The sequence below is a fragment of the Apium graveolens genome, chromosome 3, assembly GCF_009905375.1.
Source record: "Apium graveolens cultivar Ventura chromosome 3, ASM990537v1, whole genome shotgun sequence".
Taxonomy (NCBI): Eukaryota; Viridiplantae; Streptophyta; class Magnoliopsida; order Apiales; family Apiaceae; genus Apium; species Apium graveolens.
In genome coordinates, this window is record NC_133649.1 from 162072076 (window position 1) to 162095844 (window position 23769).

The following is a 23769-nucleotide window of genomic DNA, read 5'->3' on the forward strand; positions in this document are numbered from 1 at the left end:
AAATGGTTGATAGATACTGGAGCTAATGTACATATTTGTGCTGATATTAGTTTATTTGTATCTTATCAACAGAGTCATAGCCTGACTGTGAAGATGGGGAATGCTAGTGTTGCTCAAGTACATGGAGTTGGAAACGTGGATCTGAAGTTCCCTTCAGGACGTATTCTATCTCTGACGAGAGTGCATCATGTTCCCAACATGCGTAGAAATATAATAAGTGGAAGCTGTTTAGTTTCTAGTGGTTTTGAAATTTCATTCAAGTGTAATAAAGTAGTTCTTATTCACACTGGTACATTCTTTGGCAAGGGTTACTTGTCAAATGGTTTATTTGTTATTAATGCGGATCCCGTTTTGGGAAATTTGAATAATAATGTTATTCCTACTGTTAACTGTATTGAATCCTCAAATATATGGCATGCTAGACTAGGTCATTTAAACTTTGGTGCTCTTAAGAACATGATGAACTTAGAGTTGATTCCAAAATATACCATAGAAAAGAATTCTAAATGTCAAGTATGTGTGTCTGCTAAACAGATAAGGAAACCTTTTCATAACGTTGTTAGGGATTCAGACTTGTTAGATTTAGTACACACTGATATTTGTGAATTTGGTGGTGTGTTGACCAAGGACCAGTTTAGATACTTCATTACTTTTATAGATGATAGTAGTAGATACTGTTATGTTTATTTACTTAGACATAAGGATGAAGCACTTAGTAAATTCATTATATATAAAACTGAAGTAGAAAAACAAACTAGTAAGCTACTTAAAAGATTGAGATCTGATAGAGGTGGTGAGTATACGAGTAATGCTTTTAATGAATTTTGTGCAAACAATGGTATAGTTCATGAAGTTACTCCACCATACACACCTGAGTCTAATGGGGTTGCTGAGCGAAAGAACAGAACATTTAAAGATATGATTAATAGTATGTTTATTAACTCTGGGTTGCCTAAATACATGTGGGGAGAGGCTCTAAATACGGCTTGCCATATTTTGAATAGAGTCCCTCTGAAACACATGGATAAAACACCCTTGGAGTTATGGAAAGGCAGGATGACTAGTCTTAAGTATCTTCGTGTGTGGGGGTGCCTTGCTAAGGTGCTTGTTCCTGAACACAAGAGAAAGAAACTAGGTCCAAAGACTGTTGACTGTATCTTTCTGGGCTATCTTGAAACCACTACAGCTATGAGATTTTTAGTGTTAAAATCTGACATAGATGGTATAGTGGCAAACGCGATAGTTGAATTTCGAGATGCGACATTCTTTGAGGATGTCTACCCTATGAAAACTGGAATACCTGAAACGACTTCTGAGGAAGATCCTACTCACACATCAAGTTCTATTCCTGGTCATGTGGAAAAGATGATAAATGTGGGGGCGGAACCTAGTAGTAGCTCTAGTCCTAAGGAACTAGCGGAACCAAGGAGAAGTAAGCGTGCAAAGGTAGTCAAGGATTTTGGAGGTGATTTCATCACTTACAATATCGAGGACGAACCTTTAACTTTCCGGCAAGCTATGGATTCTTCTGAGTCAAGGCACTGGAAGGACGCTGTCAAGAGTGAAATTGACTCTATTGTTTCTAATGGAACATGGGAGTTGGTTGATCTCCCTCCTGGGTGTTCTACTATTGGGTGCAAATGGGTCTTTAAAAGGAAGTTGAACCCTGACAGCTTAATAGATAAGTACAAAGCTAGACTGGTAGCTAAGGATTTTAAGCAAAAGGAAGGAATTGATTATTTTGATACATACTCTCCGGTTGCAAGAATGGTAACAATCCGAATGCTTATAGCATTGGCTTCAGTCCATGGTCTTATCATCCATCAGATGGATGTAAAGACGGCTTTTCTTCATGGTGAACTTGAGGAAGAGATTTATATGGATCAGCCTGATGGATTTGTTGCATCAGGCAATGAAAGGAAAGTATGTAAGTTGATCAAGTCCATCTATGGCTTGAAACAAGCTCCCAGAGATTGGCATAAAAAGTTTGATGAAACTATATTGCCTTTCAGTTATAAGATTAATGAAAGTGATAAGTGTGTCTACACTAAAGTTAAAGGTAATGAGTGTGTTATTTTGTGCCTATATGTGGATGACATTTTATTGTTTGGAACCAATATTGAGATTATTAACGAGACTAAAGAATTCTTGAAAAAGGCATTTTGAAATGAAGGATATGGGTGAGGCAAGTGTGATTCTTGGAATCAAACTGATTCAGTCCACTGAAGGAATAACCTTGACTCAATCTCATTATATAGAGAAATCTATACTTGAGAAATATGGTTATTCACAGTGTAGAATCGTTAGTACACCTTATGATTCGAAAGTTTCCCTTGTCAAGAATACTTCAGGAGTGCCTGTGTCTCAGTTAAGGTATTCTCAGATTATTGGGAGCTTGCAGTATCTTGCTAACTGTACTAGACCAGATATTTCATATTCTGTGTCTAAATTGGCTAGATATACAAGCTGTCCAAACAAAACTCATTGGGATGCTCTTGATAGAGTACTTAGATATCTAAAAGGCACAATGTACCTTAGTTTACACTACAGGAGATTTCCTGGTGTGCTTGAAGGGTACAGTGATGCAAGTTGGATAGCTAAGAAGTCTGGTTCCAATGGAGTGACTGGATACGTGTTCACCTTGGCTGATGGAGCAATATCCTCGAAGTCAAGCAGACAGACTATTGTTACTCGGTCTACTTTTGAGGCTGAGTTGTGTGCACTTGATGCCACAGGGACGGAGGCTGAATGGTTACACGGACTTATGTCTGCAATACCTGTAGTAAGCAGACCGCTTCCTGCTATTGCTATTCACTGTGATAGTCGAACAACTATCGACAAGATTAGCAGTAAAAAGCATAATGCTAAAACTAAGAGACACATCCAAGTTAGACTCAAGTCTATAAGGGGTTCAGTGACTGATAGGATCATAGCTATAGAGTTCATAGGAACTCAGAATAATATAGCTGATCCTCTTACTAAAGGACTGGAACCTGCAGTGGTCCTTAAGTCAAGGTTGGGGATGGGACTGTCAACCCATCATAATTCATCAACGGTGGGAACCCAATACACATGAGAGGAGATCCCTCGAAGTGTATTTAATGGGTAATAACAAGCTGTAAGGATGAGTTGGTAGTACCTTTGCTACATAGATGATACTATAGTATCTGAGTCTATCCCCTGTAAACCTAGAAGGTACTGACACTGCCAGAAAAGCAAGAGTGTTAAAACTCTGAATGAGATCAAGTCATTTGACGAGATAGAGGCAGTATATCTCTGGAGATGCCCAGCTAAGCGAATGTAATTGTGTGGTCGCAATTAGAGGACAGGGTTAATCCTTGAAGCATTCGACGAACAGGATCGAGACATGACCATAATGTCTCTAAGCCGTAGATCTGACCATAGCCTTTGACTTGTCGTCGTCTTTGGAGTGTGGTTACACTTCACGGATAAAGATTCAAGGTGAAATATTCCATCTATATCCGGTAGCCATCGAAGTAGAGGACTTAGGAGGGTTCAAACCCGGGAGGGTACCGACTCTGAAAAGCAAGTCATGATAAAATCTGATATGCAATTCTGTATGGATTTGTGGGGGATTGTTAGAAAATGGAAAGTTTGAGGCATGTTTTAGACATGTTCTTGATGTAATTTCCTAAAACTAATTGTTGGAAGTAGTTCCTTGTTATGAGGACTTAAACTTTCATGTTTGGATCTAAGTCATTTTCTTAGTGTAATCCATAAAGAAATTGAGTTTAAGTTAGTAGCTTGAAATGTTTAATTAAAATATTTACTGACTTATTATATTGTTTTAATGTGAATATTGTATCCGTTGATGAACAGTGTGGATTATCCGTTGAAGTTCAATTTGGATTATCCGTTGATGCTCAATGTGGATTATCCGTTGAAGTTCAATTTTGATTATCCGTTGAAGTACAATGTGGATTATCCGTTGATGCACAATGTGGATTATCCGTTGATGTACAATGTGGATTATCCATTGATGCACAAAATGGATTATCCATTGATGGAATTGCTGAGTGCATTATCCATTGATGCTAAGTGTAAATCCTGATGGGCTAAATCCTGATACCGACTGTTACGTTTCTGGAAATATTCATTAAATAAAATTTAAGTCAGAATATTTATTTTAATTAATGTAATATATTCAGTTATGTTTTGGGATGTAATATATATACTGAACAAAACATTGTGGAATATAGAGGCTGATTGACGTTGAAATATACATACGTAAAAACCCTAGCTATCATCTTCTTCCTCTTTTTCTCTCCTCCAAACTTATACATATTAGCATAGGTTTTTTGGCGACTGAGGTCTGATCGCTGTTTGTACATCGAGTTGCTGTGAACCGGTGTGCTGTTGCTGTTTTATCCTGGGAGGGTTATTGCGGTCTCTGAACACAGTAAGTGAGGGCAATAAACTCTTCAAGAACAGCCTCTTCCTCTCGAGGGATTGGTGACTCAGTTGTGATTGAAATCTTCATTACGCTAAGCTTTCTTTCCCTTCTTAATTTTCTTTTATAGTTGCTGATTATATTTTATTTACGACCTTCGTGTTTTGTTTTCATTATTGGTACTATTGCCTTGTTCTTGTTATTGATTATATAACTGTCTAATTGTGTTAGTATAGTAGTTATATACTATTGTTGATACTTTCCCAACAGTATATCCACAGGTACAGAAGTGTTTATCTTACCATGTTCTATATATATAATGGGAGCTCAAGCTGCAGCCTGAACTAAGCATGATGGTTTTGCTAATGCTTTTGTATCATTAATTGTTTAGGGAATGGGTGCGGCCCTGAATGTTGCTAAACCAACAAGGGGTTCCACTGTTGCTATTTTCGGATTAGGAACTGTAGGCCTCGCAGTGAGTAAACATTCGCTGTTTCATTGATTCGTGACATTTTACTTACTGTAATACAAGGAGCATGATAAAGATCAAGCAAATATGGTCTACTAACAGTTTTTTTTTCTTTTTGCGCAAAAAAAACAATAGGCTGCTGAGGGTGCTCGGATTGCTGGTGCGTCGAGGATTATTGGCGTTGACATAAACCCAAATCGGTTCAAGGATGGTGAGTTTGCTTTTAATTTTTGCATAGAAGCCAGAAAGCTTCTATCTGTACGGACATTCACTTCCTAAAGGAGCAAACTTCCTTACTAACTTTCAGTTTCTTAAGCTTATAATGGATTTGTTATTTTTAATTCTCTTGTATGTCTTTATGATACTGATGTCTGCTTAATTTTTCAAACAGCAAGCAAATTTGGGGTGACTGAGTTTGTGAACCCCAAAGATCATAATAAGCCTATTCAAGAGGTTCGTAACAAGATATTGCCGACCTCGTTTTAGTGTTTAGAATCATATCATCTAATTTCTGTAAATAGCTGCTGATTAAAATTATTTTCGGGTCAGGTTTTAGTAGAGATGACAAATGGAGGTGTAGACCGGTCGATTGAGTGTACCGGAGTTGATATCAACACAATGATCTCTGCATTTGAATGTGTGCATGATGTAAGAAATCATTTCGCATTAAAGATGTTAGCTGCTAATCTTATATGCATGTTGCGGGGCAAACAATCAACAGCCTCTTGTTGTATGCAGGGCTGGGGTGTTGCTGTTCTTGTTAGTCTGCCAAACAAAGACGACGTATTCAAGACTAACCCGATGAACTTTTTGCAAGAGAGGACTCTCAAGGGAACTTTCTTCGGCAACTACAAGCCCCTTTCCGACATTCCATCTGTTGTGGAGAAATACATGAACAAGGTGAAATCATATTATTCAACAAGTCAGATTCTGAGATGTTGATGTTAAGGTGCTAGCTAGTTATGGATGCAGATGATCGATATATGTATGATGTTTAAGTTGTGCTTCGTGGTCTTAGATGCAGATGATCAATGTATGTTTCAATTTTTGCATTCTAAAAGAAATACTTGTTTCATATTGTAGGAGCTGGAAGTGGAGAAATTCATCACACACAAGGTGAACTTGTTGGATATCAACAAAGCATTTGACTACATGCTAAGAGGGGAAAGTCTGCGATGCATCATTGATATGGATGTATAGGAAGCTATAATCCTTAATAATCAGTGATCTACGGACTCTATAATGCAATAAATAATGAGGCCGAGTGTTGCAAATCATACGTACATAGAATAATTGCAGTATGGTGTTGCACATCGCATATGTTTTGAGAATAAACAGAACCAGTGATACATCGTGTATGTTTCTAGAAAATAAATAAATGTGTTGGTTAATAATCGCTCGAGAATTGGCAATTTAAACTACCACATATATATTTTCGATTATATGGCAAATGTAGTACACAGTTTATGTATTTAAAGATAAAATGAGTTGGGCAAGAAACTCATGTACTACGAAACAAATTTTGAATTGTCAACTTTCACAAAAGTGAAGCATCGCTAACTTAAAATAACAGGGGGTTTCTATTAAGAGTGTCATTCAACCTCAACAAAATTTACAAGGAACTCAGAGAAGCTTAAGATCATAGCATGTGGCTGGGCATAATTGTACTGCAAGGATCAGAAAAGTAAATATAAATGTTTCCTTAACATTACAATACACAATCTTTCACGAATGTTGATGGCTTGTGCACTGACAAATGAACTCACTTGTATACAAGAACAAAAGAGGTAAAACAGAAACTACAAAATTTATAATAAACATTAAAGTGCTAACATAACCCAGCAGAGTATGCCATAATATAGCAACAACTGTAATTCTTTAACATGATTTTTTACAAATTTATAACAGGAAGTGAGATTCTATCAAACTTTTTCGAAATAGGCTTAAGATATTGTGTATTTTTTGAACTTCTTTTCTGAAGCTAGTTTATGTTTCGAAGATCATCACCATAGGATTTCATTCACACTAAGTTTCGAAATTCAGGTATCTATAGAGTAACTTACAAAGAAGGGAGTGATCCAGAGATAATTGCACCAGGTGGTGCTAGAGTAGCAGTTGCATTATCAGTCCAATTTGTATCACCCCAATGCCATAACATGCTCTCCCAAAAGCAAAATTCCTCAAAGCAAGCCTGCAAACGCGAATCTTTAATCTGAATCTTCCAGTGACCATCTGTGTAGTTACCCTTCTCAGCTTGCATCCGATCCCATTCTATCGCTGCCTTTTGTTTAGACCTTAGCAGGCAATACCTGTGCAAGTTTTCTGGCATTGAATCATGCACTTTCCACCATCTCTTGTGAGCAACATCACTTGCAAACTCCTGCAATCTGTTCACATTCCAATTGCAATCATAATCTCGAAAGCATAACCATGGTTTTAACCCGAGATAGTGCACAACATATAGAACAGGAGGATCAGCTCCAAATAGCTTTGTTTTCATTTCCTTTTTCTCTTCTTCATCCCCTTCCCAAAAATGCTTCAGGAAATTCATGTGCTTCGGGATTCGATGCCACCAGGTGAAGACTTCGTTCAAGTACCCCTGATCTCCGCCATTGTAGGATACAATATCGTTAATGTGATCCATCAGTAGTTGGAATGTGCAATTGGATGGTTCAATCACCATTACTCCGGAATTAAATAACGTGGCATTATTTCCAATTGCAGTGATTTCCGGCATCTCAAAAAGGAAATCAATGTTTCTAAGTATGAGCAAATCAGCATCAATGAATATGATCTTGTCATAATCTGTTAACTGCCACAGCCTGAATTTGCTGTAGTTCCATTCATTATAGGCGTCTCGTTCAGCTTTTGGGTTCCTGATTCTTTCAATCGTATGTAGTTTCCACCCTGCTGCTTCCAGACCTCCTCGGTGATATTCACTGATTGTGTCATCAACAAGGATTACAAGATCACGTGTCGAACCTGACATGCGGATACTCTGAGCTGCTGTTATAGCTCCGCAGACATAAACATGTGCGGAGTGCAAAATAGTTGCATATGCTTCTCTCCTTGCATTGCTGGAGTAGTGATCTATATCAAAACTTCATTTGATTAGATACAATTTTTATCATATTTAAGAAAAACATGCTATTCTTTGCACATCAGGACTGATACTAAACAATACTAGCATCCGCACATATCAGACTAGGTATGATATCCTTATGTAAGGCCTACAAATTCTGCTTGTCAGGGGCGGGACCAATATTTATTTGACACCACTTTACACCAAAAGAGTAAAAATGCTTATCATCAGCTAATAGTTTTTGTATCTGCTTCCTTGATATTCTAGGACTGAAAATATAAGCACTTTATATGAATTTATGTTCCAAAATTTTAGTACACTTGTAATTCACTGGCATAAACGACACGGCAGTCATCACCAGGTACTGATCATTGTGACCAAGACTACTTGATTTTCCATTAACAAACTTGAAAAATTACTGTATTGGACACTCCGTCTCAAACAAACTTTCCTATTTCTTGTAACATAAGATGTCAAAACTTCCAAGTATTATACTATTAATATTTATTGTCTTCCTACACTAGGGATGATACATATATCAAGTGAAAACTTCCACATGGATTATTGGCTTGTCCCGGCTATTCATAGCTAAAAAAGCCAGAATTTAGCAATATAATTCTGATTTAGTAGATAAAGTCTAGAAAGTAGGTGTGCTTTTGTAAGGAAGACCGCATTCGTTGCTAGTAGATGATATACATAATAAAAAATGCACAAGAAGCTATCAATTTTGTCTATATCTGACCTTTACTCTGAAAAGGAACTGCAAGTTCACATGAGCCAACTGGAAGATGAACCTTTCGTCTCAATGTATTAAGATCAGGTTCATATAACCATGCATTCCCTACACGAGCAACAAGCTCCTTGCAAGTAAAGAGATTTGGAACTGGGAAGCAATCACTTAACAGAAGCACATGCACTGAATGATACCCTTTTGACGTAGCAGCAAGCCTTGCTGCTGCAATTTGTAGATGCAAACGAGCCACATCTCGTGACCATTCGCTTAGTTTATTACAGGGAAGCTTTACAGCAATGAGATCAATGCGTGGTTTACCAGGAGCCGGAATATCAGGCAGTGTAGGGCATATGGGCACCTCAAACTCTTCTTCCTCGTCTATCCATTCAGGATATAGGGATTCCCACGTTACATTGTTGGAGGCAAAATCAAGGTGCAGGACAACATGTTCCACATCTGGTATAAGCAGTTTCCACTGTTCAATATCACTGTCATTAAAATTTAACAGCCCTATCCCCTGGTACTCAAGCCTATCAGCAAGTTTCTCAATTACTTCGGAGACTTGGTCCCAATTGACATCCAAATGAGATATATAACGTTGATCAGAAGATAATTTGTTTGTACTAAGTTGACCTACAAAACTAGGCCTGAATACAATAAAATTTAATGAGTCATAATGAGAAAAACCATGGTTTCTAGTTGAATGATCTTTTATCTGAATAAAGTCTGGAAATGTCTTTAGATTACATGCAAAGACATAGCAGATCAGTAAGAAAGTATCCTTGCATGCATGACTATGAAAGAAATTAAATATATAACCAGTTACTAAGAATAAGAAAGTTCTTAAATGAAATGTAAGGTAAAGCTTTTATGAAAAATAATGACAAGAGTAGAGTAGGCGATGTAATATACCGATATCTGAAACTGGCTAGGTGGTCCGTGTTATAAACTGCTGGAGACTTTAGGAGGGTCAAAAATGCTCCAAAAATTATAATAACCAGCACTAGTTTTAGAGTAGAAAACTTGCAGTTTGTATGGCGCTCCTGATTAAAACTGGAGAAAGGTTTTTCTGCATCCCTAAAAACTCTACTTCTGAAAGACCTTCTCTTGGTTGTATCTTCTCCTCTGGACCAGGCATCAAAAAATAAATTAGGCAGGTATACATTATTAGTTCAGAGAAAAGAAAATTAAATATAGAAAGTAGCTTGAGGATTTTTGTTTTCTAAGTAATAACTGTATTAACCCAACAAGCAAAACAAAAAAGGCAAGCTAGCGAACTGCTGACCATACATTGTACAATGTTATAAATACTAAGGACGTAAAGGGGCTGATTCCATTGCGGTGCTTTCGGACAACCATACAAAGAAAAGACAAGTCAACATTGTATGAATCACAAAATTGGAGATAAAAAAATCTAGTGCAGTGTTTTCCCTACTCTAGTGCGGTGTTTCTTCGAAAGAAAGAATAAGGTGTCGGGGTGAGGATGAAATGCAAATTAAATCCCATTGTTAACAAACTAATGGTTTATCATACCAACATACAAATGGAATGCCCATTCCTATCTCCTACCCATGTCCTCCATAAAACTAAACATAGATATTGAATTCTGATCACATTTATTTCTCCGATCAACTTCAATCTTCTTCATATGTTTCCACCTATACCTAGGAAGCATGGGGATCGGAAAATATTAAATTGTTAAAAATATATATTATACATATATTTAATTAGCAAAACCATGAATTCGCATTCAAATTAAATTAAATAGGCAAATTATCTCATCAAATACATAATTTCATCATACTCATACATAAATATCTTAACACATACATATAAAATTATTAATTGAACAAAATTACTCAAAACATCAGCAAACTAAAGAAATAAAAGATACTGTAAGGTAGGGTGGTCAGTGGTTTGAGTCGTTGGCTGGCCAACAAATATATGCAACTTACATACAAACGCTTATATACACACACATCAAGTGTCAACGCATAAAAATCGATGACCAATCTTCCAATTTAATACACAACAGCGAATTAACATATCTATGAGGGGACAAAAACATATACCGAACCAATCTTCCAAACAATTACTCAATGGAAGAGGAATTAGCTGCCAACTTTGAAATTACTCAGGTGAAAAATTACTTTACAAATCTTTGCGAGTAGCTTCTAAACATGCCATTTTTAGTCTCCAATTTACTTTTTGAACATGCTTACTTTCAAAGTCCCCACTCGTCAAATTGGTGCACTCACCCCACTTTACAAATCACCGAAAACAATTCTCTTGCATATTTTCTTCCGAGTGAGCTACCTCATTTTAGCTCTTTGTTTCTGCCACTGCCAAATGACGCATGTGCATCTATGCTACAGAAGTAGTGTTATTTATCTAAAAGAAAGAGTAGGAGGTCCTTGACACTGAACTCATTTTAAAATAATTAAGTACGTTTTGTGAGTTACACCTAGATGGCACGAGATAAATGTTCATATCAAAATAAGAATCCATTCATTCAAAAGGAACCAAGAATTTTAAACATCGTAACATCTACATATACGGGTGTCATCATGTATATAAACAGATAAACACATATACATATGCACAGGCAAAGGCACTACTACACCAATACCTTATCGACTCAGATAACTAAGACCGTAATGGTAATAGAATTATCAGAAGAATTTACGTGGAGCTACAGATGGAATATGATTATCCATTCTCACCTTTAGAAAGTAAAGAACTTAGAGATAACTAAAAACTCAAACAGTGACATATAAAGTGATAAAATTCTAGCTATGACAAATATTTAACTATAGTTCTAGTTCATACCAAACTACTAACCGAACTTGTTCTAGCGTGTCATTTTGTCGGAAGATAATGAGAGTACTCAGTACAATACGCTATTATGCAAGAAGCTGCACTTTTAATATCAACCATAAGAAAATAGTTTTTCAAATGTAACTTGAAAGTCTTAATTCCAGGACAACCCTAAAAGCCTATCTTAAAACTATCCCAAGTAGTGAATGAGTAAATGAACTTTTTGTGCCTAAAAGTCCTTAACAGAACCAGCCATGTAGAGATATAACATTCACCTAATATCAAATTATAGATATTTAATTAATATATTCTGCTCCCAAATAATTACTGATATGATATATTATCGCTTTTCTTGTTTGCAAGTCATACATAATCACACTTCATGACATACATATTTGGAAATACTAATAATATGGAAACAGATGATACAGAAAGTGAGCTTTCTTTAAGTTTAAACTTGAAAAGTTTAGTAGCTGGATTTGTTACCTTACTCCTTTGTTGAAGCAAAATAATTGTATAATATAATAATAATAATTTTATTATTATTATTATTATTATTATTATTATAGAATTACCAATTCAAAAGCAGAGGGAAATCACTCGAAATACAGCTAGTGCATTAAACTCGTTTAATTGTTACATGTTTGCTAAATTATTTACAGATTCAGAAAAAGTCTATCAAAACTAAGAATATTGCGTTGGTGGAATAACTATACTAAAGCTCATCACATGGTCATCAAATTCTTCTTCAATCCCACCAAGTGCTTAACAAAATGACTTTGGCCAGCCAGACCCTTTCATATCCAGAAGCCATGTCAATAAATTGTTTGAATTTAAGACTTTCCGGAAAATTTTCAGAAGCTTGTTATATATAAAAAATTGGCATCTTCCCATCTTCTTCTCAAGGAAATGTTCACTCTTTTCCATGCCGTTATTCTAGAGTTAGTACAACTGAATCTGTGGTGACACTCCTTCCTACATAATTTTTCTTCCCAATTGTTTTGTGAGTGTAAAAGAAATGAAGGGAAACACAAGAAGAGAGCACAACCAAGCTAGTTACGTTCTCAATATCCTCCAGTTAAAAGATATAGCCTGGTCATTTAATGTTTGGTTTTGTCATAATTAATTTCATTTTTCGTCATATGTGCTATCTGTTTCTTGCATAACTCAATGATGCTAGACAAGAAATCAGACATATCATGTTTCGCCTGCATAATTTTAAGAGGATGCCGGGTGATAATAACATTATGGGGCAAAACCGACTTACACGATGATCCCACTGTAATCATACTTTTTAGACCTCAACAAAAAGGTGAACTGGGAATGTGAAGTTAATAATTATAACCTACATGTTTACACTCGTAATCTAAATAGTTTCATCAAGTAAGCCATCTCAGACTTGGCTTGCAGCTATGCCTCTGATGGTTTGTTAAAAAAACGAGAAAATTGCTAATTCACAATAACGCGCTCATTAAAAGTTTGTTTAACAACTAATTAATAATCACAATACATAAACAGCAGTAAATCTAAAATACCAAAGGTCTCACTAAATCCTACAACTGAGCTACGACGAAAGCCATGAATCTGACTAATCACCAATCCAGAACTCACATTCCAAATCAGATTAACATTGTTGAAATATGTAATACATTTAAAACATTTCCTTCTATATTCAATTGATAATTCCAATATATGATATGAACTTAATGTACACATAACTATACATAAATGCGCACACACATAGGCATGTGCATATATAGAGACACACACACACACACTAGAGAGAGAGAGAGAGACTAAAGGAGTGGCAGGAGAGAGAGAGAGAGAGAGAGAGAGAGAGAGAGAGAGAGAGAGAGACTAACGGAGTAGCAGAAGAGAGTCTGTATCTAGGTTCAGGATTACTTCTAGGTGAGACACCAGCAGCAGCAGCTCCTCTCATTCTTAACTTACTTACAAAATTATCTGCTCAAAAACAATTTAGAATACACAAAAGATCAAACACTTTGGCTACAATACATACAATGTAATAACTGAGAAACCTAAATCAAAACAGAAACACAAACATACCTTAAGTGTAGGTGTGGTGAAGCTACAAAAATGACATGGGGAGATGTGATCTAGTAGATTTGTTTTCAGTTGAATGTTTGGTTACTGCATTTACTTTATTAATCAATTCAAATATTAAAGAGATGGTGGTCAATCTGTTTTCGTGTGCGACTGTGTTATTGTTCTGTACAGTAGAAACAAAGTTTTAAAACAGTGCCCGAGTGTTGACTGCCAAAACGGTTAATCTGGTCTGATTACATTTTTACTACTTCTTTGTTCATGTAAGATTTTGGATTTACCCACCAGGGTTGTGTGGCTTGTGTGAGTTTAACATTTTTATGCACAATACTGACGGCATAAAAAGTTTGGTACCGAAAATCTGATCCGATCCGCTCAAAACCCGGTCAAACCCGACTCGGTCAAGCCCGGTCCGGGCTTAGAGCCTTGACGGACCCTATATTTTTAGGCAAAACCCGGTCCGGTTAAAAACTCGGGCTTTGACCCGGCCCGATTAAAAACCTGAAAATTTCCGGTTAAAATCTGATTATTCTAATATATTTTCTTATATAAATAATACTTTAAACACATATATATTTACATATTTATGATTAATGATATTATCTATATACTTCATTGCATAAATAATGAAAGAAGCTATAGTACTATTTATATCTGGATAACAATGATAAAACATATTATTCTATAAACATGTTTATTTTTTTGCAGAATTTAATTATTTTCAACGAAGTAATGTTTTTATAAAATATTCCATGTAAACTAATACATCTTTACGATGATCTAGTTGCCAACATATGTAGTGTTCGGAATCTCTAATAAAACTCGATCTGATTTAAATTAGAAAAAAGCCCGATCCGACCCGAAAAAAAGCCCGATTAGGCCCGCCTCGAGGGCCCAAACGGGCTCTGACATTTTCAGAAAGCCCGGCCCGGCTCGGTTAAAATCAAAGCTCGAACAGCCCGGTCCGGTCAAAGTTTAAGGCCCGGTCAAAGTCCGGCCCGGTGGACCTTTTGAGCATCTCTAAGAAAATATTACATGTCAATGTCTTATATTATTGTAAAATATTCAGTTGTATACAATTTTAAGAATTTTTTTTTAGATTTTCATAGCTCTTTGATATTCAATTTAATTTTTGAAAAATTCCTTCAAAATTTGAAGGTATTTATTTTGAATTGTTAAAAATCCACTGGAGTAGTAGTGTATTCGATCTAATTTTTTTAAAAAAATAATGAAATCTTGTGATATTTAATTAGAAGTAAAAACTTTATTAAAATATAATGTTATTAAAAAATTCATAAATTTTGTTTATTTGATAAATTGGTGAATTTTGAAAAACTTACAATTACATTTTGATATCGGTATAAAATGCATGAGATTTTGAATGACTTCTGAAAAACTCTACAAAATAATCAAAACTCTGCAAAAAAATATCAACTCCATCAAAAAGCGCCGCACAATTATAATTAGTAAAAATATTTAAAGATCCTTTATATTTGGAGAATTAAAAAGTTGCATAATCACATCCTGACAGGAATGGTCTAAAGCATAGTTTAACTGCATATTGTTAAGCTCCCAACATCTGTTGGAAAACGGACAAAACACTAAGGCATGAACCAAAGACTCATTTGACAACTTACATACCTGGCACATTGGGTGAGCTTCAACAAATTTTCTTCGAAGATTATCAATAGTGGGTAAACAGTCATGAAGAACCCTCCACATAAAGCTTTTAACCTTTGGGGGGATAGCCAAGTTCCAAAGTTTCAACCAATTAAAAGAGATAATTTCAGTAGGAATATGATAGTTTAGTCTACTAAGAACTCTGTATCCGCTTTTCACAGTATACTACCCCTTACCCTCCTCCAGCCATAACCATCTGTCTTCCTGGTTGGTAATAGAGAGTGGAATTTTTAGAATTCTTCTCAAGTCTTCCTGATTGAAATGTCATTCAATACCTCAATATCCCATTCCTTGGTGCCCTGTTAGGTCCCAATGTGTTTGTAGAAGGGGGGGTTGAATACAAACAACACCGAATAATCGAATTAAATGCGGAATAAAAAATGTGAAACAAAATTCAAGTTAAATATAAATATTATTAAACTTGAAAGGTGTTACAACAACTGTATCGATTACAAGGTATTAATCTCAAATCAATTATCACAAATCTAGAATAAATTCGACATGAACTTTTTCTATTTTTGCAATAATTAGAATCAAATGCTAAACACGATTTGAGATTAAGTTCTAGGGATTTTGATCCGCTAGATTGTTACACAAGAGCAAGATAAAGATTTCTACTGGATTGGATTTAACTTTACAATCTAGAAATTTAATCTTGAAGTATGCAGATGAAAAGATGAAATATTTCTTCTTGTTTTTCTTTTCTGCTTTGTTCTTGACTTTTGTGTTCTGGATAAAAATGAGTTGCTGCTTCTCTGCTTCTTTTTAATCAACAACCGAATAGAATAGAGCTGGCATGACAATCCTTTTGAACTAGCAAGACTTTCGGTGAGACAATCAGTTGAGCTAGTATGACTATCAAATGAACTAGCAAGACTATCTCATTGAACTAGCAAGACAATCTGCCTCTCAGTGTAACTTTCGGTGAGACTATTGAAAATGGCCTAGCATGACAATCGGTATGACAATCCTGATTGTCATGCTAGTTCATTTTCAATTGTCTTGCTGATTTAATGCAGATTTTAATCCAATTTAAAATCTGAAAATTCCTAAAATTAATTCAGAATTAATTAATCAATTAATTCAATTAATAAATAAATTATTCTTCGCAGATATAATTTATTTTCTTAATTAAATTAGATGACTTAATTAATTAATAGAGAATTAATTCTAGTCTTCAACAGCACCCATCCTTCTGCAGATCTTCTGAAAATCACTGAAAATTATGAATCAATTCCACCACTTCAATGTTGACACTCGATGTACTGTCTGGTTCATGAGTGACTAACTTCCGTGATGTTTCTTCATGTCTTGACTTTGACACTTTGATTTTCTTCAGATTAAATCCTTGTAATTAATGATACTCTGACGAGATCTCTATCACTTGATTAAATCCACGATCTTGATTTATATCACTGAGGCATGATCAACTTCTTGAACTTCTTCCAGTGAATTAACTCCTCAAGTCTGTAGATGAACCTTGTTTCTGAATCCTTTGACAGATATTACTTTGCGAGATCTCTCTGACGGTCGATCCACTATTTACTTATTACATTCTTATTTGAGTTGAGTTGAATCCTCGTATATACAAATAGGCTATGACATATGACTTACAATCTCCCCCAATTTGTTTGTTAGACAATAACACACAAATACCTAGAGGATAACTCAACTAACAAATAAGAAAAAGATATAAACATACATGCAAAGTAAATAGCAGAAAAGTTCTGGATGAGATTTAACATTTTCCAGATTCCAACTAGATGTTCCTCTAGACTGAACATATCTTCAAGTAGTTCCATCTTCATTTGTACAACCACATTTCCTGTTGAGAAGCCCATATCTCTTGCTTCTCCCCCTATGAAAATCAACTGATTAAAGAAGATCACCTTCGTTTTACCACCTCTCCCGTACAATAGGATCCGCAGATAAAAACCAATGGTACTCCCCTAACTGCTTCTTCCCTTACTAGGAAATCACCTTGTGTTTACCACCTCTCCCGTACAATAGGATCCGTAGTTAGAAACAACAATGGTGTGGTGTAGTGTACATTTTTAGGATCTTTTTCTTCCTCCCTGCTATTTCTCCCCCTTAGTTGAGGAATCCTCCAAACTATTTCTTAAGCTTTTATCTCCCCCTTAAAGAAGGAATGTATGCCGTCGTCTGAAGGAGTTCTCATATTTCACTTGGTTGGAAAAGAAATAACAAGTAGTTTCTCTTTCTACCTCACTGTGAGTGTGTGATTCTGTTTAGTGTACCTCACATGTGTTTCACTCTTCTCTCCACTCGTGTTTACACTCTTTCTCACAAGTGTATCACTCCTCTCATAGCTCCATAATCCAGCTGTACCTGCAAGGAAAATCACCTTAGCCATCCTTAAAAGAGGTCACAGGTGGTGCAATGGGAGTTCACAAATCCCCATCCTTGTTAAACTCGTCAGATAAATCTGAGTCATAATCTACAAGTTGCTAGTTTCCCTTTTAGGGTTCCAGATTTGAATTCTGGGAAGGTAAACAATGATCCAACGATTTTAGCATAAAGATCAAGGTTCCCTTCTAATGTCTGTGAAGACATTTCCTTGTGACTCATCAGGTTATATCTGAATCATTGTCAACAAGTTGCCGATCTGCGCCTATGTCAGATCCACTATCCGCAGATGCATCCAGGGGATTTAAGCCTGGGGAGGTAGACACTGACCACTGACATATGGCTTTTGGATCAGTATCCTCTCCTAACACCTGTAAAGGCAATTGGTCCACTAACGAACCTTGAACAATTGAATCTGACCTTAAAATGGTCGAAACTCTTGTTTCCGTCAATTCATCCTTTGTGTGTGTAACCTCTCCTTGTGCATCAAGAATTGATTATATTTGAAGTGGTGACACTACATCGGATACCTTGGCCGACAGGCAAAATTTAATAGACTTACCCTGTTGAGAGAATGAATCTAGTAACTGTTTTTGTGCCTTTTCAGCCATTACATCTTTTTGAGAAGATGTATGGGGGCTAGCAGTTGTCTCGGTTTAAATACTACTCATCTATGTAGGAGACAGAGCTACTGGGTTGACTACAAAACCTTCCTTATGTGGTGCACTAGGCACTATCTCCCTCACGCTCATTCATACTACTTTTAGTGGTAAAAGAGTGTTGGTTGGTTCTGTTTTTGTGTTTGTCTTTACAGTCTGGGATAGACGTTGTGGGTTTTCAACCTCATGACTGTCAATGAAAGAAAGTCATTGGAGACTGAACCTGTATCATAGAACATATGGTAATAGAGAGAAAATGATTTACAATAGTGATTTCAAAAGATTTTACATGACATAAGAAATCACTAATGTAGAAAGAAGTTTGATTTTGTTTTTCAATATGAATGAGTTTTTGATAAAACATTGATCACTTAGGGTAAAGTCTAAGTAATTCTCATTCATGTCAAAAGCTTACAAATATCTGCAACATAATGTTAACAACATATCATTGACCGATACTTGTCAAGTACTTTAGATACTAATTGTTATGTTGCATTATCAATATACCACTGCACATATAAAACAATATGATTGTGCTTAGTGATAAAATAGTTATAAATATGACGACTCTACTAGTTCATATAAGATTACAACTTCTGTTAGAGTGCCATACCATGTCCTTGACGATTGCTTGAGCAGTATACTAGTTCATACCAACCTGAAGTGAGATTGTGAAGAAGAGATTGCATAGTCCAATAGATCTGCAGCTGCAAAGTCCATGAACTGTGGTGCACTGACTTCCTCTTTTAACTCACCAATCAGGAGTACACTTGTACACATCTTACTAGAGTACAATTCCAAGTGTAATGTGCAGCAGGTGCCTGATATGTCATAATATTCTCAAGTCTCGTCACTGGTGCTATATGTTAGATACTGCTTCCTGATAATAACCTAGCACAATATACAAAATTACAATGATAACATTCCCAGCTTGTAAACAGCCATATCCCTCAGATAAACCTTTGCTGTTATCTCCAAAGGTAACCAGGGGGCCAGCTTTCTCAACCACATTTGATAGCAGGGCTCTATCTCCGGTCATATGTCTTGATGATCCACTGTCAAGAATCCACACTACCGGTTATACTTGTTTAATGCCCTGCACTACAAATGGATTAGACCTTCTTCGGAACCCAAACTTGGTTGGGCCCGGCATACTTGTAGAACTGTCCTTTGTCAGGCAAAACAACATTTTTAATTTTAATGGTCTCAACATCCTCAATGACTGAACATTTGACCTTGTAAACAGCCTTAACAAATTTCTGTTTAAGCTTAGGCACAAATGTCTCCTTTCTAGCCTTAGAAGGACTAGCAGTCTTAGACCTATCATGCTTCTTGTTATTCACATGCTGACGAGGAGTAGTCTTATCATTAGACACATGCTTACCATTAAAATAAGCATACATCATATTAAAAGCACAAGACATACAATTAGCAACACCACATGCTTTATGAGAGTGATTAACAGCAGGCAATTTATGCATGGTAGACATGGCATTATTGTTATCCAACTCATATGTGTCTGAGTTAGTCTCAGTTGTTTTCACAACTTTGACTGGAACTTTCGACTCACTTGACTTGGAAACAATCTTCTCATTAGCATGATCTTCAGCACGTATTTCTTCATGAATAACAGAAGAGGTCGCATCAAATGGTTCAGCAATTGATGCTTTATAGAGGGGTTCATCAACACCCTTAAGCACATGTGGTACTTCTCTCCCTTTAGCACAGACATGAGGAGGGGAGTTTATTCCTAATTCTCCAATAGCAGCATTGTAATCATAACCTATTCCAGATGTTTGATTAACAGCTTGCTTACTGTAGAACTCTTTAGCCTTCGAACAAGAATTGAAGTAGGCTCTAACCTTAGTCTCAAGACCTGTGATCTTGTCTTTGAGAATAGTTTCGAGTTTTCTATAACAGTCAACTCTATTCTCTAGAAAAGATACCTGTTCTTTTAATTTGTCTTGATTAATGTGCACAAGTCTTAATTCATTGACCTCTTTCTCAAGGTCTGTGATCTGTAAACTTAACAGTTCATTATCACGACGTGCACAATCTAAGTTACCTCTTAGATGATAAACCATTTCAGCATCAGAAAGTTTTACCTCTATTCTTGACGATGAAGCTTTTCCATCAATAGCCATAAGAGCAAGATTTCCTTCATCTTCATCTTCACTGTCAGTATCATCCCAGCTTCTTCCCTTTGCCAGATAAGCCCTTTCAGAGTTCTTTCTTACTTGCTTTGGCTTCCTACATTCTGTGGCAAAGTGTCCCAACTCATTGCAGTTATAGCATCTAATGGTGCTCCGATCAACCATCCCTGTTTGGTATCCACCACTGCTGGTGTTAGAGGATGAAGATCCACCTTTCTGGAATTTGTTGTAGTTGGACTTGTACTTAAGCTTGGGATTCCTCCTGAATCTGACATGGGAGAATCTCTTGACAATTTGGGCCATTGATTCATCTTCCAATTGCTCCAGCTCTTCCAAGGAATAAAAATCATCACTTGATTGATTTGTAGTAGGAGGATCATATTCTGCTACTAACTCATTTTCCTCACCCTTGGACAACTGTACCATTCTTTCTAACTGTTGAGATTGTTGTTGTTGTTGACCTTCAGCTACAAGTGCAGTAGATGTGCTGACCATTCTATCCTTTCCGTAGACTTCCTTCTGTTGAATCTGCTCCAACTCATAGGTTTTTAACACTCCATAGAGCCTGTCCAAAGAAATCTCACTCAGATCTCTAGCTTCTCTAATGGCAGTGATTCTATGTTCAAGATGAGCTGGCAGTGTTAAAAGGAACTTTTTGTTGACCTCCCTGATTGAATAATACTTTCCATTGATGTTCAGGTTGTTGATCAACGCATTGTACCTCTCAAACACTTCAGTAATTCCTTCTCCTGGATTTGATTTGAAATGTTCATATTCAGAGGTTAGGATTTCCAACTTGTTCTCCCTAACTTCCTCTGTGCCTTCATTAATCACCTCAATAGTCTCCCACATGTGTTTGGAATTTTTACAGTTCATCACATGTCTGTTCATCAAGGGATCAAGGGAATCAATTAATATTAATTGAAGGCTGGCATCCAAGGAGGCTTCTTCCTTCTCAGCAGGAGTAAAATCTTCAGGCTCTTTTGGATAGGTTCTAGCTTCAGTAGTCACCACACCATCTATTATTACCTCCGGTTCAATAACCATCGGAGTTTTTATACCCTTCTTTAACAAGTTTGAATATTTGGGATTTGCAACTTGTAAAAATAAGAGCATCTTCTTCTTCCACATGATATAATTCTCTTTATCAAATTGTGGAATTTTAACGGTTCCAACTTTATGTGAAGTCATTATGAATTTTTGAATAAATAAAAATTCAAGGAGTTGAAAAATCACAAAAGTCTAGGATCTTGATTTGTTCGTTAATCAGAAGGCTCTGATACCAATTGTTAGGTCCCAATGTGTTTGTAGAAGGGGGGGTTGAATACAAACAGCACCGAATAATCGAATTAAATGCGGAATAAAAAATGTGAAACAAAATTCAAGTTAAATATAAATATTATTAAACTTGAAAGGTGTTACAACAACTGTATCGATTACAAGGTATTAATCTCAAATCAATTATCACAAATCTAGAATAAATTCGACATGAACTTTTTCTATTTTTACAATAATTAGAATCAAATGCTAAACACGATTTGAGATTAAGTTCTAGGGATTTTGATCCGCTAGATTGTTACACAAGAGCAAGATAAAGATTTCTAGTGGATTGGATTTAACTTTACAATCTAGAAATTTAATCTTGAAGTATGCAGATGAAAAGATGAAATATTTCTTCTTGTTTTTCTTTTCTGCTTTATTCTTGACTTTTGTGTTCTGGATAAAAATGAGTTGCTGCTTCTCTGCTTCTTTTTAATCAACAACCGAATAGAATAGAGCTGGCATGACAATCCTTTTGAACTAGCAAGACTTTCGGTGAGACAATCAGTTGAGCTAGTATGACTATCAAATGAACTAGCAAGACTATCTCATTGAACTAGCAAGACAATCTGCCTCTCAGTGTAACTTTCGGTGAGACTATTGAAAATGGCCTAGCATGACAATCGGTATGACAATCCTGATTGTCATGCTAGTTCATTTTCAATTGTCTTGCTGATTTAATGCAGATTTTAATCCAATTTAAAATCTGAAAATTCCTAAAATTAATTCAGAATTAATTAATCAATTAATTCAATTAATAAATAAATTATTCTTCGCAGATATAATTTATTTTCTTAATTAAATTAGATGACTTAATTAATTAATAGAGAATTAATTCTAGTCTTCAACAGCACCCATCCTTCTGCAGATCTTCTGAAAATCACTGAAAATTATGAATCAATTCCACCACTTCAATGTTGACACTCGATGTACTGTCTGGTTCATGAGTGACTAACTTCCGTGATGTTTCTTCATGTCTTGACTTTGACACTTTGATTTTCTTCAGATTAAATCCTTGTAATTAATGATACTCTGACGAGATCTCTGTCACTTGATTAAATCCACGATCTTGATTTATATCACTGAGGCATGATCAACTTCTTGAACTTCTTCCAGTGAATTAACTCCTCAAGTCTGTAGATGAACCTTGTTTCTGAATCCTTTGACAGATATTACTTTGCGAGATCTCTCTGACGGTCGATCCACTATTTACTTATTACATTCTTATTTGAGTTGAGTTGAATCCTCGTATATACAAATAGGCTATGACATATGACTTACATGCCCGTTTTTAGAAGCCCTGCTACCTTTTCTTCTTCCAGACCTTGCATAGTATTTGTAAGAATTTTTGTTGAACCAATTTCTGGTATCCATGGATCGTTCCAGATATTTATTGATTCCCCATTACCAACTTTTAAAATACTACCAACTTCAATAAGATCTTTCGCAGCTAGGATACTTCTCCAGACAAAACTTGGGTTGTTTCCCAGCCCTGCACTAAGAACTAAACTAGAAGGGAAATATCTAGCCTTTAGAAGTCTGGCTACAAATGATTGGAGAACCGCAAGAAGCCTCCAAACTTGCTTTCCTAGCAACGCAATATTAAATTCTCTGACTCTTTTAAAACCCATACCACCAAACTTTTTCGGATAACACATTCTGTCCCAAGCCATCCATCTTATATCGTAATTTTTATCCATGTCTGAGAGCCACCAGAAATTATTCATAAGCCTTTCAATTTCATCACAAAGTGACTTGGGCAAGATAAAAATACTCGACACATAGGAGGGGATAGCCTGGATTACCAATTTTATAAGAATTTCTTTGCCTCCCCTTGAGATTGTTTTTCCCTTCTAACTTTGCATACGATTCCAAATCTTGTCTTTAATATATCCAAAGACCTCTCATTTGTTTCCAGCTAAATTTTTCGGCAAACCCAGATAAGATTCATCATTACGGATAGGGACTTAAAGCAACTGACTTATAGCATCCGCAATAGCATTAACAGTATTAT

General features: G+C 36.0%; 3 protein-coding genes across 3 annotated transcripts; 1 reads left to right on the top strand and 2 right to left on the bottom strand.

Annotated features, from left to right (window-relative positions):
- Positions 1 to 4675: 4675 nt before the first annotated feature.
- Positions 4676 to 6276, top strand: LOC141710915 (alcohol dehydrogenase 1-like). The gene is made up of 7 exons (XM_074513405.1): positions 4676 to 4692; positions 4803 to 4886; positions 5016 to 5091; positions 5272 to 5333; positions 5430 to 5528; positions 5619 to 5780; positions 5964 to 6276. Exons 2-7 carry the CDS (start codon positions 4806 to 4808, stop codon positions 6078 to 6080), a joined length of 597 nt encoding a protein of 198 aa, XP_074369506.1. The 5' UTR covers positions 4676 to 4692; positions 4803 to 4805; the 3' UTR covers positions 6081 to 6276.
- Positions 6277 to 6554: 278 nt separating this feature from the next.
- LOC141712904 (putative UDP-glucuronate:xylan alpha-glucuronosyltransferase 3) lies at positions 6555 to 13755 on the bottom strand. The gene is made up of 5 exons (XM_074516031.1): positions 13580 to 13755; positions 13375 to 13474; positions 9608 to 9820; positions 8705 to 9342; positions 6555 to 7970 (listed from the first exon to the last, which is right to left on the bottom strand). Exons 2-5 carry the CDS (start codon positions 13449 to 13451, stop codon positions 6940 to 6942), a joined length of 1959 nt encoding a protein of 652 aa, XP_074372132.1. The 5' UTR covers positions 13452 to 13474; positions 13580 to 13755; the 3' UTR covers positions 6555 to 6939.
- A 9277-nt stretch (positions 13756 to 23032) lies between these two features.
- LOC141714692 (putative mitochondrial protein AtMg00310) lies at positions 23033 to 23455 on the bottom strand. Its single transcript, XM_074518196.1, has one exon. The coding sequence runs from the start codon at positions 23453 to 23455 to the stop codon at positions 23033 to 23035; it is 423 nt and encodes a 140-aa protein (XP_074374297.1).
- Positions 23456 to 23769: the final 314 nt, after the last annotated feature.

Coding starts and splice junctions, on each gene's coding strand:
- LOC141714692 (XM_074518196.1), bottom strand. CDS start 23,455: ATGGATAAAAATTACGATATAAGATGGATGGCTTGGGACAGAATGTGT.
- LOC141712904 (XM_074516031.1), bottom strand. CDS start 13,451: ATGAGAGGAGCTGCTGCTGCTGGTGTCTCACCTAGAAGTAATCCTGAA. Junction 9,821..13,374: donor AGACTCTCTTCTGCTACTCC/GTTAGTCTCTCT, acceptor TGCCTGGTCCAG/AGGAGAAGATACAACCAAGA. Junction 7,971..8,704: donor AGTTCCTTTTCAGAGTAAAG/GTCAGATATAGA, acceptor GTTTTGATATAG/ATCACTACTCCAGCAATGCA.
- LOC141710915 (XM_074513405.1), top strand. CDS start 4,806: ATGGGTGCGGCCCTGAATGTTGCTAAACCAACAAGGGGTTCCACTGTT. Junction 5,334..5,429: donor ATAATAAGCCTATTCAAGAG/GTTCGTAACAAG, acceptor TTTTCGGGTCAG/GTTTTAGTAGAGATGACAAA. Junction 5,529..5,618: donor CATTTGAATGTGTGCATGAT/GTAAGAAATCAT, acceptor TGTTGTATGCAG/GGCTGGGGTGTTGCTGTTCT.